General features: G+C 42.3%; 1 protein-coding gene across 4 annotated transcripts in view; it reads right to left on the reverse strand.

Annotated features, from left to right (window-relative positions):
• The window catches only part of GOLGA4 (golgin A4), a 717,645-nt gene that overhangs the window by 374,187 nt on the left and 328,850 nt on the right, over positions 1 to 14,608 (reverse strand). For all 4 annotated transcript variants that reach the window (XM_078688271.1, XM_078688272.1, XM_078688270.1 and 1 more), the window contains one exon: positions 10,903 to 11,050. In XM_078688271.1, the coding sequence (XP_078544397.1) occupies positions 10,903 to 11,050 (148 nt within the window). The remainder of the gene's footprint in view (positions 1 to 10,902; positions 11,051 to 14,608) is intronic.

The following is a 14,608-nucleotide window of genomic DNA, read 5'->3' on the forward strand; positions in this document are numbered from 1 at the left end:
AAAAGTTATGAAGTGTAACCATCGCATCAGCATTCCCTAATGACATCACAAAACCAGGAAGCGCATTAGTTGTAGGATTCTGCAATTCAGGGGAGCAAGTTAGCACTAGCCAATACCCCTGAAGCACCATAGCGAACCAGAAGCCACGCAATAAGGATGAATCGGACAGGGACCGGAGAAAAAGTTAAGTTAGGTTGCACTTAACAAGGAGATTCTTGTTTAGGAATATATCCTGGAAAACTGTTAGGGAAATCTTGCCTTACTGACCTGAAGCCACCAACAAAAGAAAGAGATATGACACACATCCAGCACAGGATTAATGCAATTGGCATGACCAACTATATAATGGATGAAATAAGAAGTAAAAAACTACAGTCACAAACAAAAGTAAGCTGGCCACTGTAGTACAAAAGGCTGCAGCAATAGGTGAGAGCAACCAAACTCACACCATTACGCACCTTCGTGGAGGAAAAGATAGCCCGTACCTTTCAACCAAAACTGGTTAAGCAGCACTGACACTGCCCGAACTGTGCCAGGGAAGCCCCAGGAAGTAGTGAGATATCAGTGACAACAAATTCAGTCACAAAAGACAGCCAAGTGTCCCATCCAGTGTAAACTTTCTCTGACATGCTTCGTGCTCCATTGCCTTATAGACCCAGCCACAATACAAACCCCCGATGACATTGAAAAAATTAATGTAGAAAAGGAGGGCAATGATAGAGAAGAGACGAGCAGAAGTGGAAGAGTGCAGTGGGTGGCAACATTCATGCACCCACCATCACAACCAACACCTCAAATAGCCAGGGCAAATCAGCTTTTATGCTCATTGTGAGGAACACTCACGCTTTGAGTGACAGATGTCTGAGGCAGTTATCACACAGTGTGCAGCTTTACAGACCGATTGTGTGGCACATAGGCAACACCATATAGAAATCCGCTTACAAATCACAAGTCAATCAATGGATGTAGTTGTTGGTCCAACTTCCAACCTGTGCGGATGGTCTGTCACTTTACAGGTGGAGCTAATGCCCAATAGTGGTAATGTGTCAAGGGGCATTATGCAGGTTACATTTGCATCTGAGGAGCTCAGATATCAAATACAGCGATAAGGGCTGGTTTGTCAGTGGGAGGGAGAGCAAGGACCACTTTTGTGCTGCGGAGTACCAACTTTTTCTGTGTCAGTGAATTCAGGTGATGTGTTATGATTCACTGTCATAAGGCGTATGCAGTGCTACCTACAACGTTGATAAAAGGGTTTACAAAGGTGCTCAGAATCCACTGGTTAACGTTTTGGGCGTACAGTGGAAGTGAATTACTCTAAGCTCTCCTCTCGCAAACCGGTCATACATGGCACAGTGGCAAACATGTAGCTGTTGTGGTGCTCCGTGCATAACATACTACAGGGTCAGTAATGAGGCAGGTTGTATTGCATACAACTGGTATAGTCGGGGTGCTAGCTCTTCCTATTCTTGTAGATTACTCAACCACAGTTCAAGATGTATGTGCCATCCATGCTGCCGATGAAACAAGGGAGAACACCAATCCTGAAAAATTACACCTTTAAGTCCTGCTATTCGCTGAGGATACTGGGAAGGGCTATGTGTACTTGAATTTTTGACAACATAGAATCCCATAAAAATCTAAATATCTTGGACCTGGACAGTTATTGTGCTCTGGAAACTGCCTATTTCAAGGAGTAGTAGTGAACACAACACCAGTAGATCTGTAAGGATTGCCTGGCTAGGTTGTGTAAATGCGTCCGTTTCTAGCACAAGCTGTAGCTCTTATTAGCCTGTCATAAACGTCCTCCTCTGTTCGACCAAAATGTAACATTTCTGCCTTCACTTCTTGATGGCAAAAATATACATGCATCTCACCATGACAAAGGGTCGGAATTTTGAAACTTGATGTTGCATTGTGTGTCTTCTTTTACAATTTGCATTAGGTTATCACCTGCTTCCATTTGATGGGTATATGCAGTTTGACACACTTGCTAGGATCCACTAGTTGTAACTTTTTCATATATTCATTTATCAATTTACAATTTTTGAATTTTAATTTATTAATTACCATTCCCAGTCAAAATGTATTGTTTCCATATTCATTTGCTAAGGAGTGCTATTTTTGCAACGTTTCCGCTACTCATATCCAAAGTATATCAGGGTCCTTATCTTCAGACATAGAAGAAAAGTTAAAAAAAAACCCTATCACTAATGAAGAAAATGTACCCCATTGTAGGATTCTACTCAGAATGTCAATCTTCTTCAAGGTGGAAAGCCTTAATAATCACTTTCTCTGCAGGGTTGGTGCTTTTGTAAGCTGCGAACAAGTACAAAGTTCTAAATAATGCGTACCCGATTGCTTCCAAGCAGCTTTATAACTAGCTAGACTGCTGTATAAAATCTATGTGTTACAAACTAAGTCCGTTCTGCACAGCATAATGAAAAGCGATTTAAAACACTGACAGGCCCTCACTTTCAAAGTCAATTAAAAAAAAGGTTTTAGGATTTTAGAACATGGCTTACGGAAAGGTCTATGATCCTTGCTGCACTAGCTGTGTGTTACTATTTTCCAAGAGGGAGTTTGGAATGTCGAATAAGTAGAATAAGTACCAGAATTAGCAAGAGGAAATCAATGTATAGATGGCTGGTTTGCACGCCTCTGACTAAGATGATAGGTAAAGTCACAGCATCAGAAGAACACCTGCAACTCCCTTGCTTAAAATCAAACACACCCAGAAACGAACAAATACATTATTTACCTTAATAAAATAATCCTTTTTAAAAAAGCTTCACATAACATCCTGTGTGTGTTGTGTTCAACTTCAGAGTACATAACACAGGTCTTTCAGTTTAAAATACCATATTTGTCACAGTGAACTAGTGAGTGCTACCACATCGTCACTGTGCATACCTTGTCCATAGTGTAACCACTCTACCTATCACTGGAAATGCATACACCAATTAACTGCATCAATTGTATAAAAAGTATATTACCCTGTTGAGGTAGCTAAATGTAAAGCCTTGGCATTATTTTGTTCACATTTTTGGTTAACGGATCAATATGTGGTGTACAGAGTAGACATATTTACTGTACTGTGATTTAAACATATCCCTATACACATGATTCTCAAATGAGACTATCAAAAACTGTCTGCCATCTCTTATTCTACTCCTGGTACATGCTCGGCTGTTTGGGTGATACTACTTGACACGGTCCTACGCCTAATGTCTATCGACGTTTTGGTAGAATTTTGCCATGTGGTACCAAGTTCTGCAAATCTCCTGCTTTTCTACTAATGAAGAATACATCATAATGGTAAGGAATATGCTACTTACCAGTATGCATCTGTTCTTGGCATAGAGGGCTGCAGAGTGGTACATTTATGAATAGATCGCCATCTGGTGTTGGGCTCGGATGATTGCACTTGTTTTTCTTCTGGAGAAGTCTTTGTCGTCATAGATGACTCCTCCTCTTGGTGTCAGTGCGCATGGGCATCGGCTCCATCCTTAGATTGTTTTGCTATAGTAGGGTTAGATGGAGTAGTGTAGTATAATACATAAAGATATGCCCATGTAAGTGTATCTAAATAAGATAATGTTGGGACAGACACAGGTTTCCGGGGAGGCAGGGAGGGCATGTACCACTCTGCAGCCCTCTATGCCAAGAACAGATGCATACTGGTAAGTAGCATATTCCGTTCGAGGCATATGGGCTGCAGATGGTACATTTATGAATAGATTGTACAGCAGTTACCTCCCTAGCGGTGGTCACCAGTGTCTGTCGCAACTGTTTGAAATAGAGTTTTTAATACAGCTTGGCCCACTCTGGCTTGTTGTGCAGCCTGTACATCAACACAGTAGTGCTTTGTGAATGTATGTGGTGTAGACCAAGTTGCTGCTCTACATATGTCATCTAGGGGAATGTTCCCTAAGAATGCCATAGATGCTCCTAGTTTTCGTGTAGAATGAGCTCTAGGAGGAACAGTTAATGTTCTCTTTGCTTTAATGTAACATATTTGTATACATCTTACAATCCATCTAGCGATGCCTGCTTTAGAGATAGGATTGCCCTTATGTGTTGGGGAAAATGCTACAAATAGTTGTTTAGTTTTCCTGAAGTTTTGTGTTCTTTCTATGTAGTACAAAATGGCTCTTTTGACATCTAGTGTATGTAGAGCCCTTTCTGCTACCGTCTGTGGCTTTGGAAAGAAGACTGGTAGTTCCACTGGCTGGTTGATGTGAAATGCTGAAATTACTTTAGGCAAGAACTTTGGGTTTGTTCTAAGAACCACTTTATTCTGGTGTAACTGTAGGAATGGTTCTTGTATTGTCAATGCCTGTAATTCACTTACTCTCCTGAGTGAGGTAATGGCTATAAGGAAAGCCACCTTCCATGTAAGGAATTGTATTTCGCACCTATGCATAGGTTCGAAAGGTGGCCCCATTACTCTGGTGAGTACTACGTTGAGGTTCCAGACTGGGGAAGGTGGTAATCTTGGTGGAATGACTCTTTTAAGGCCTTCCATGAAGGCTTTTATCGCTGGTACTCTGAACAATGATATGTGCTGCCTGTTTTGTAGGTACGCTGCTATAGCTGCTAGGTGTACCCTGATAGATGTGTACGCTAGATTACATTGCTGCAAGTGTAATAAGTAGCAAATAATCTCCTTTGTTGATACGTCCAGAGGGTTGATATTGTTATTAGTACAGTGTATAGCAAACCTCTTCCACTTAGCTGCATAGCATGCTCTGGTGGTGGGACGTCTCGCTTGTTTAATTATCTCCATGCAATTTGGGGGTAGATCTAAGTACCCAAATTCTAGGATTTCAGGAGCCAGATCGCTAGGTTCAATTGTGTGGGATCTGGGTGCATTATTTCTCCATGGTTCTGTGTAAGGTGCATGGGTAGAATTTGTAGCTTTTGATGTGGCACTTGTGAGAGTTGCAGGAGCGTGGTGAACCACGGTTGTCTTGCCCACGTGGGTGCTACTAGTATCATGGTCATTGAGTGTTGTTGTAGTTTTCTGACCACTAATGGGATTAGTGGGAGAGGGGGAAAAGCGTATGCAAATTTGTTGGACCAATTTATCCATAACGCATTGCCCTGCGACAGGTGGTGCGGGTACCTGGACGCGAAGCTTTGGCATTTTGCGTTCTGATGAGTGGCAAAGAGGTCTATCTCTGGCTGTCCCCATCTTTGGAAGAATGGCTGCAGTATTTGTTGGTGCAGTTCCTATTCGTGTATTTGTTCCGACTGTCTGCTTAAGATGTCTGCTATCTGGTTTTGGACTCCTGGTAGGTGTTCGGCTAACAGATAGATGTTTTGAGGAATGGCCCATCTCCAGATTTCCTGTGCTAGTCTGGATAGTTGGAGAGAGTGCGTCCCCCCCTGTTTTTGAATATAATACATTGCTGTCATGTTGTCTGTTCTGATCAGGACTGCTTTGTTGGTAACATGTATTTGGAAGGCTTTCAATGCTAGAAACACTGCTAGTAGTTCTAGGTAATTGATGTACAGTCTTTTTTCCTGCACACTCCACCTTCCTTGTACTGTGTATTTCTCCATATGTGCTCCCCATCCTGTGAGCGATGCGTCCGCTGTTATTGTCACCTGTGGAATTGGTTCTAGGAACGACCGCCCCTTGGCAATGTTTGTTGTGTTCCACCACTTCAGAGAGCGGTGTGTGCGGTCGTCTACCAACACCAGATCTGTAATCTGTCCTTGAGCCTGATTCCACTGTGTCGCTAAGCATTCTTGTAGCGGACGCATTTGTAGTTTGGCATATGGAATTAGCAGTATGTAGGATGACATCATCCCTAATAGCTGCATGAACACTCTTGCTGGTAGTGAGGGTTGTGGCTGGAATCTTTGAATGATTGTAAGCATTGTTTGGATCCTGACTGGATTGGGGTATACTTTGGCTTTTTCTGTGTCTATAGTAGCCCCCATATATTGTTGAACCTTGCTTGGTTGTAGGTGTGACTTTGTGTAGTTCACCGTGAACCCTAGCTGGTGTAGTAGCTGAATTGTCTTTTGTGTGTTTTGAAGACATTCCTCTTGTGACTTGGCCTTTATTAGCCAGTCGTCCAAGTATGGGAAGACATGTATTTGTTGTCTTCTTAGGTGAGCTGCCACCACTGCCAGGCATTTTGTGAACACCCTTGGTGCCGTTGTGACACCAAACGGAAGGACTTTGAACTGATAATGTTGTCCTTCTACCACAAACCTGAGGTATTTCCTGTGGGCTTTGTGAATCGGGATATGAAAGTAAGCGTCTTTTAGATCCAGTGTAGAAAGAAAGTCCCCTTTCTTCAGTAAAGGAAGTACCTGTTGGAGCGTGACCATGTGGAAATGTTCCGAATTTATGTATGCGTTGAGAGGTCTTAGGTCCAGTATCGGTCTTAGAGACCCATCCTTTTTGGGAATTAGGAAGTATAGGGAGTATACTCCTGTTCTTTGTTGGTGCTGTGGAACCTTCTCTATGGCATGCTTTCCTAGCAGGGATAGTACTTCCTGCTTTAACAGTGTCAGGTGATCTTGTTTCATTGGACGCTGTTTGGGGGGGATGTTTGGTGGGGTAGATGTGAGTTCCAGGCAATAACCATGTTGGATAATTTGTCTCACCCACCTGTCTGATGTGATGTTTTCCCAGACAGGTAGGAACTGTGATAGGCGTCCCCCGACCGGTGTTATATGGTCTTGGGGGAGCTGTATGAAGTCACTGCTTTGGGGTTGGAGAGTTGCGGTTGTTGTTGTTTCCGCGACCTCTACCCTTGTTGTTGTTACCTCTGTAACTACCTCTAGAATTACCTCTGGGTGATGTAGGTGTAAAAGAGGTTTGTTGCTGGCTTGTACCTGTATTTTTGGATCCTCCTCTATAGGTGGACCTACGAAAGGAACCTCTTTGTGTCGGCTGTTGCAATGCTCCCATTGATTTAGCCGTTTCCGTATCCTTTTTCATCATTTCTAAGGCCTCATCTGTCCCTGTGCCGAAAAGTGTTTTCCCATCAAAAGGTTGGTTCAGTAACGATGTTTGTACCTCTTGTTTGAACCCGGATACCCTGAGCCATGCATGTCTCCATAACATGATGCTTGTGTTTGTAGATCTTGCTGCAGTGTCTGCCGCGTCTAGGGCGCACTTTATGGAAGTGTTAGTAATTAACTTCCCTTCTTGTATGAGTTGATCTGCCCTCTTTTGATGTTCTTTCGGGAGATGTGTGATGAGTTTTTCTAATTCATCATAATGCGCTCTGTCATACCTTGCAAGTAGTGCTTGCGTATTAGCTATGCGCCAGCTGTTTGCCGCTTGAGATGCTACTCTCTTGCCAGAGGCATCTATTAGCTTAGACTCTTTGTCAGGAGGTGGAGCTTCTCCTGTAGATAAAGAGTTTGCTCTCTTACGAGCGTTTGTGACCACTAGTGAGTCTAGAGGAATTTGCCCTTTAATGTATATTGGGTCTTTTGGAGCTGCCCTATATTTCTTATCGATTCTTGGGTTCAGTACCCTAGCCCTCACTGGGTCTTTGAATATCTCTGATGTATGACTGAGAAGGCCCTTAACCCCTTCAGCGCTAATGACAAGGGTAACTCGTCATGGACTTTCCATTGATTTCAATGGAAAGTCAATGGACCTCGCACACACCCCTTAGCAGCCAAGTGGTTAAGCATTGGTAGTGTTCCTGATGTTCTTTGTGCAGTAGGTAGTGTTTCTAATAAGAAATCCTCTATTTGAGGTTCTGCATGTAGTTCTACCTTGTGATATGTTGCTGCTCTATTAATGAGTTGCGCAAAACCAGTATTATCATCAGGAGGTGAAGGTTTTGAAGGATACATTTCAGGGTCGTTATCGTTATCTGACCCTACATTGTACTCTTCCCATGGGTCTGCCTCCTCTGGGATTGTGTCTTCATCATCCCCAGGATGTTCCCCCTCCCCTGTGTCACTCTCTACATCTGTTGTAGGTGTAGATGGTTGTGTGGGAGGAATATTTGGTCTATTGTGAGGAAGAGGAGAAGATGGTGTGTGTCTAGGTTTTGGAGAAGGGGGAGGAGTTGTATTTGTCCCCATTGTTCTCTTCTTCGGATGAGTTTTGTCGTCCGAATGTTCATTCTTCCTCTTTTTAGGTAGTTCTGTGACTACCTTGCCAGTTTTTGGATCAATAAACAGAGTCTTTTGTTTAGGATCGGTCTTGTATTCCTGTGTCGGTACCACAGTTTTCGGTTCCGAAAGGTGTTTTTTCTTCTGACTGTCCATTTGTATTTTCGGCACCGAGATTTTATTCGGATCCGATGTCCTCGGTATCGAAGATGTCCCCGGTGTCGAGGGTGTTTTCGACGTCGAAACGTGTTTCGGTGTCGACATGGACTGCTTCGACTTCGAGCTTTCCTTGACTTGGAGCTTCGGTGTCGATGTGGTCCGTTTATCGGAACCACCATGATGGGAGACCGAGTGTTTCGGTTTCGGTTTCGTTGCCGGGCTCGAAGGCGGGGCGTCGGAAACTTTTTTCGGTTGTCTGACCGGGCTCGAGGGCGGGGTCGACACCGTGCGGGGTCTGTTCTTTGGTAAAGGGACGTCGTCACTCACGGTTTGTTGGACGTCGATTTCCTCGACGTCGGACTCGTCCACTTCCGACCCCGCCTCGTCGGCCTCTTCTTCCTCCTCTTCCTCCTCTTCTGGGTGCTGGTCCTCGAACAGCTCCGGGATTGCTTGTGACTGCATTCTCGATACCTCGTGTCTTCTGGCTCGACGGTTTCTAATCGTCGATTTTGAAGAGAACGCTGCACAGGCCTCACAGTCCCTGGATTCGTGTTCAGGGGACAAGCAGAGGTTGCACACCTCGTGTAGGTCCTTGTGTGGGAACTTAGCACCACACGTTGGACATTTTTTGAATGGAGTCCTTTCCATGGACCCCGGGCTGGACTACTTCGAGTTTCTCGTAGTCGTCGTCCTTCGAAACGCGTCGGTATGGAAGTGAAGTCGCGTTCGATAACAATACCGTCGAATTGGAAAGGGTTACGCGCCGAATATAACCTTCTTTATCGAAGTCGGTCCGGAGTGCTTCGATCCTCATCCGAACCCGATGGCGGAAAAAAACAATCTAAGGATGGAGCCGATGCCCATGCGCACTGACACCAAGAGGAGGAGTCATCTATGACGACAAATACTTCTCCAGAAGAAAAACAAGTGCAATCATCCGAGCCCAACACCAGATGGCGATCTATTCATAAATGTACCATCTGCAGCCCATATGCCTCGAACATTGACTTTCTTGGTTTGTGAATATCCTCCCCTCTGATAAACTGTAAAAATCTCACGTAGGCAACAACTTCACTACCTTAGTCGTTAACAAGAGATTGCTCTGATTGCCCACAGATTTTGCATGTGTTCATCTGCTGCAGCATTTTTACATACAAAATGGACTTCACTTTCAAAACATTGCAGTATACTTTCACTACCAACTTCTTCATCACTTTCTTCATTGTAAGAGCCAGTTATATTTAAAGGATGCCACTGGAAGGAATGTGCAGTCTTCAGTGCAGCTATGCAATTGCCTGTGGTGTATCCATTGCTGCTCAGAGATAAGTTCTTATTTGACTTAGTGTTTTATTCTGTTAAATGTTCTGTGAAGTTTCAAAAGTGCACAAGATATATATTTTGGGCGGCATTATCTGTAGAATTTTGCATGAGAAGCCTCCTTGCCCAACCATTTGTCAAGATAGGAGCAAACAAACTTCATCTCTTCTGAGAAGGGCAAACACAGTTTTGCACCCAACATAAACCTGATGTACTTCTTGGGTCTACGTTGCCATCCGGATCTGAAAGTATACATTTGTAACTGCATTCTCTTGCATGTATGATACACAGGGACTCGGAAGCACTCCTCCATCAATAGAATGTACTTCTTGTTAGACCTGACAGCCTTTGGTGTGACGTCTCCCAGATATGTTGCCTTCTTCCCTCCTGTTTTCTGAAATACATTTTTGTTGGCTTTAAGACTATTTACCACTGCTAACCAGTGCCAGGCACTTACAAGTAAATAACATATGCCAATTGGGTGTAAGTGCTAGAGTGCTTGCTTCTGCTCGCCAACTTAAACATAGTTAAATTGGTTTACACCAAACTGCCAAATCTAATTTACTTGTAAGCCCCTAGTAAAGTTGTGGTTAAATTGACTTCCACCCAATTTTCACATGTAATTTACATGTGAGTGCCTAATAATGTTATTCAACATGTACTCCAGGCCTGTAACTTACATGCTACTAGTGGGCCTGCAACATTAATTGTGCCACCCACTTATGCAGCCCAGTAAAACATGTCTCAGGTCTGTCATTGCAGCCTGTGTGCAGTTTTAAACTGCCAATTCGAACATAAATAAACAGTAAGCAGCAAGTTGTTGAAGGACCCTCGATATAGGTAAATTGTTAAGATTTGAAATGTTCTAGGTACCAGAGTTGATGCACAGGCAAACTCGAATGTGGTATCATTAAACAATTAAAATAAAACAAGCAGGCATATAACAATTACATTATCATCTGTGCTCATAATACAGAGACCTGTCGCTCCTATGGAGAACCCCATTGGAATTAATGTTTAGTCTATCTGCTAAGCAGAGAGCCAAAGTAAATCCGTAGCTGTTCATCTCCAAGGTTTGCTGGAGGGCACAACCAAATTACTGTATGATACTGTGCCAGTTCTAGTCAAGTCGTTTAAATTGTGCACAAGAAGGAACAACAAGTCCAGTATCTGCTGTGTTAAGGGGACAAAATGGACTCGTGTAATATTGCTCTACTGTATATATTTGTGCTCTTATGTATATGACCAGAAACAACAGCACAAGGTGACAGGTAACACTTATACACTGCCTTCAGCACAATGTCAGACATGTAACAAGACTCTTACCCGCCTTTTCAGACTTTTCTTTTTGCTCACGGAGCTCATCACACTGTGTGGTCAACTGTTTGAGTCGAACACGGAGCTGATTAACTTCTTCTTCTTTCACTTCTAGTGTTTCATGCATCTGTCTTTTGGTCTCCGCGATAACCATGCCCTGAATGAAAGCACACATTGGATGAAATTCAGAGCTATTACAGGAATCAGATCAAAACCATCTTTGCACATAACTGTGGACATACATAATGCTCTCTCTACCTGTAGGACAAGGTGGCAGATTTAACAATAGGATGCTTGTAATGCCACATGAGCACCTCTTCCCGGGTCAGACTGCGTAAAGAGATACCATACTTTACACTGTCAATACAATCGGGGAGCTAAAAGCGGGAAACAACCTTTACAACGCAACTTTTACAACGCACTACCATTACAACGCAACAACTTTTACAACGCATACCATTACAACGCATGTTTTTACAACGCAAGTACTTTTACAACGCATGCCATTACAACGTAAGTATTGGTAAGTATATAATTATATTTAATATTTTATATGTTTTTTTTTTTAAGTTTTCAGTTTTTGGGTAAAGGGGTATTTTTAGGGTTCAGGGACAGTTTTCAGTTTTTGGGTAAAGGGGTATTTTTAGGGTTCAGGGTCAGTTTTCAGTTTTTGGGTAAAGGGGTATTTTTAAGGTGCAGGGTCAGTTTTCAGTTTTTGGGTAAAGGGGTATTTTTAGGGTTCAGGGTCAGTTTTCAGTTTTTGGGTAAAGGGGTATTTTTAGGGTTCAGGGTCAGTTTTCAGTTTTTGGGTAAAGGGGTATTTTTAGGGTTCAGGGTCAGTTTTCAGTTTTTGGGTAAAGGGGTATTTTTAGGGTTCAGGGTCAGTTTTCAGTTTTTGGGTAAAGGGGTATTTTTAGGGTTCAGGGTCAGTTTTCAGTTTTTGGGTAAAGGGGTATTTTTAGGGTTCAGGGTCAGTTTTGGGTTTTTGGGGTACAGGGGTATTTTTAGGGTTAAGGGACAGTTTTGGGTTTTTGGGGTACAGGGGTATTTTTAGGGTGCTGGTTTAATTTGGGTTTTTTGGGGTACAGGGTAAAAAAAAATTTAAATAATTAAATTAAATTAAATTATATTAATTACAATTAATTTAAAAAAAAATATTATATACTTACCAATACTTACGTTGTAATGGCATGCGTTGTAAAAGTACTTGCGTTGTAAAAACATGCGTTGTAATGGTATGCGTTGTAAAAGTTTTTGCGTTGTAAAAAATTCGTTGTAACGGTATGCGTTGTAAAAGTATGCGTTGTAACGTCATACATCCGCTAAAAGCACTCAGGACACCCCACTGTTCTAATTCCATTGAGGAATCTGCCCTTCTACAGGTCTTTCAGAGCCCCAAATATAACAGACTGGAGCTAGAATTCCCAGCAGAGTTAAGAAACTATGTTTGAAATCGGCATTTAAACTTTTCAAATAAGGTTTTGAAACCAGAGAATTCCTGTTCTTGACTGTTCTATTTAAATAACATGGAAAAATGGGGAGATGCATGCTCTTCAATTACATTTAGAAAGCAAGAAACAGTTGGGCATTGCGTAGGGCCGTCTGGATATTCCATCTGCAGGCAGGCCAACATTTCTTTCAAGAAATGTATCTGTAGGATGCCGTCAGTCTATCATTCTCGTATGCAGCTAATAAATAAGACACGATAATCATGTCTAAGCACACTTTAGTTAAAAAAAACCTTCAACCAAGGTTCTGAGCTTTGTGAGGCTAATAATACTCTACTGAAAATTAGCACTGAATGTGGGCATAGCAAGTCGGAATAACTATGCCCATCTTGAACTATGATCTTCAGTAAAGCTGGGATGGAGAAATAAGTGTGTGTGTGTGTGTGGGGGGGGGGGGTGATTAAAAGGTAAAATGAACGCAGGCTTTACCACGTATTTTATACATATCTACTTCCAGAGGCACATTTGAGTTTACTCTGTTCAGCTGTTTTTTTTTTTTCTTTCTAAATCAGTGTTGGGTATAATATGTGCCTACAGGAAGGTGCAGGTCTCTCCAGGGCAGAAGAGGTTCTGCTGTGCTAAATACATACACTGTTCCCGTTACTGATGCACTTGAAAAAGTCTGGACTGCAATACGCATCCATAACAATGTATTTGCAACAGTTCTCTCGCGCTACTGAAGAGGTCCAAGAACGTACATTGTTTAACCTGCGAAACGTGACTTTTTAAAAGGTCTACTGTGGATGCATTCAATGGTTAAACAACAGTTGCTAAGGAGGAGGTTTTTCAAGCCAACAATCTCAAGTTTCTTACTGGGGATAATAGCCTTCCCAAGGATGAGTCTGAGTTTCATCTCAGTCAGTTGGTATCCTTATTGGTGATCTTTACGTCATCAATATTTGTGGGAAATAACTGCATATGGTGGGTGTCAGAGATGCACTCAGCTACTAGGCCCACTAAACTACAAAACAAAATCTGCAACTAAACTTTTTGAGGCCTTCATACGGTGGCCTTTATGCAGGGGCAGCAGGACCAGGAGGCAGTCAAGGCCACCATATTCAAATGGCTTGGAGACTCCATCAGTTTTGTCTACCAAACGACTAATAGACAATTTCCTGAGTGAATGACTGTCCACTCAACAAGACAGAAGGCTGCCAAAGTAGTGTTCACGGCTAATACACTACTTGTGGACCTCTTCTTCACAGACTTCCTGAGAGCACTACTGCTTGGTCGCAGCTGCAAGGGGTACTGCTTTATGTGACAAGTGGTGCTGAAGTACCTATTTACAATGATGCTCAAATTCTAAACCGCAACTCCTCACTTATCTAAGAAGTTTGACTACTTAGTTTTCCATTCAAATAACATTGTATCTATAAAAGATTTAGTGCTGGAGAAGGATAGGTTACTGGCCTGTAAAGGTGATTCCTTAGTATTCTGCATATGCTGCTATAGATTTTTATAGATTCAATTGCATCCCAGCCAATCTCGCTCTCTAGTCGGCTCAAATCATCTTGTTCTTAGTGTTGCATGTTTATACAAGACATTTCCAGAATCAAAATAAGGGAAGGACTAGCAGGAGGGATCACTCCAGGGCAGAAGGGTCGTGGTGGGCAACAGCTCAACTAAGTGTCGAACAGAGCCTTACAGGACATTTTTGCTTAAAGACATAACATTTTCCCTTTTATTTACTTCACAATTTTCAGCTTGATGTGCAGGGTACTCAAAAAGTATTTGATTCAATAAAATATGCAATGGTGGCGATATACCACTTGCTCTTACCAGATCATTTTTGGGAGAAAATACACTGACATCACAACAAAAGCATCAGGATAACCTCCTGATGTGTTGGTACAGGAGAAAGGAATATCAGATTACATATTCATTTGTTCATAAAATATGGATTACAAATGATGGAATATGTGAGACATGACAAAGGGCCCAACCACGACTGCAAAGACATAAGACAATGAATGAATGACTGATGTGCTTTTTCTGGCTTTCCATAAACTGTAACTATCAAACCCAATTAAAAAATACCTTTCAACACACTCAAAATAAAATGATATGGAACAGTTAATGGTGATGTGAAACGCATGCAAATTAATGAGGAAGGTGCACAACAAGAATACACGAGAATATACAAGTGCTTTCTTGTTAAAAACAAGGATCTCAGTACTACCAAGGAATGTCTGTTAGAAGCACATTAT

This window comes from Lissotriton helveticus, chromosome 4_1 (assembly GCF_964261635.1).
Source record: "Lissotriton helveticus chromosome 4_1, aLisHel1.1, whole genome shotgun sequence".
In the NCBI taxonomy this organism is placed as follows: domain Eukaryota; kingdom Metazoa; phylum Chordata; class Amphibia; order Caudata; family Salamandridae; genus Lissotriton; species Lissotriton helveticus.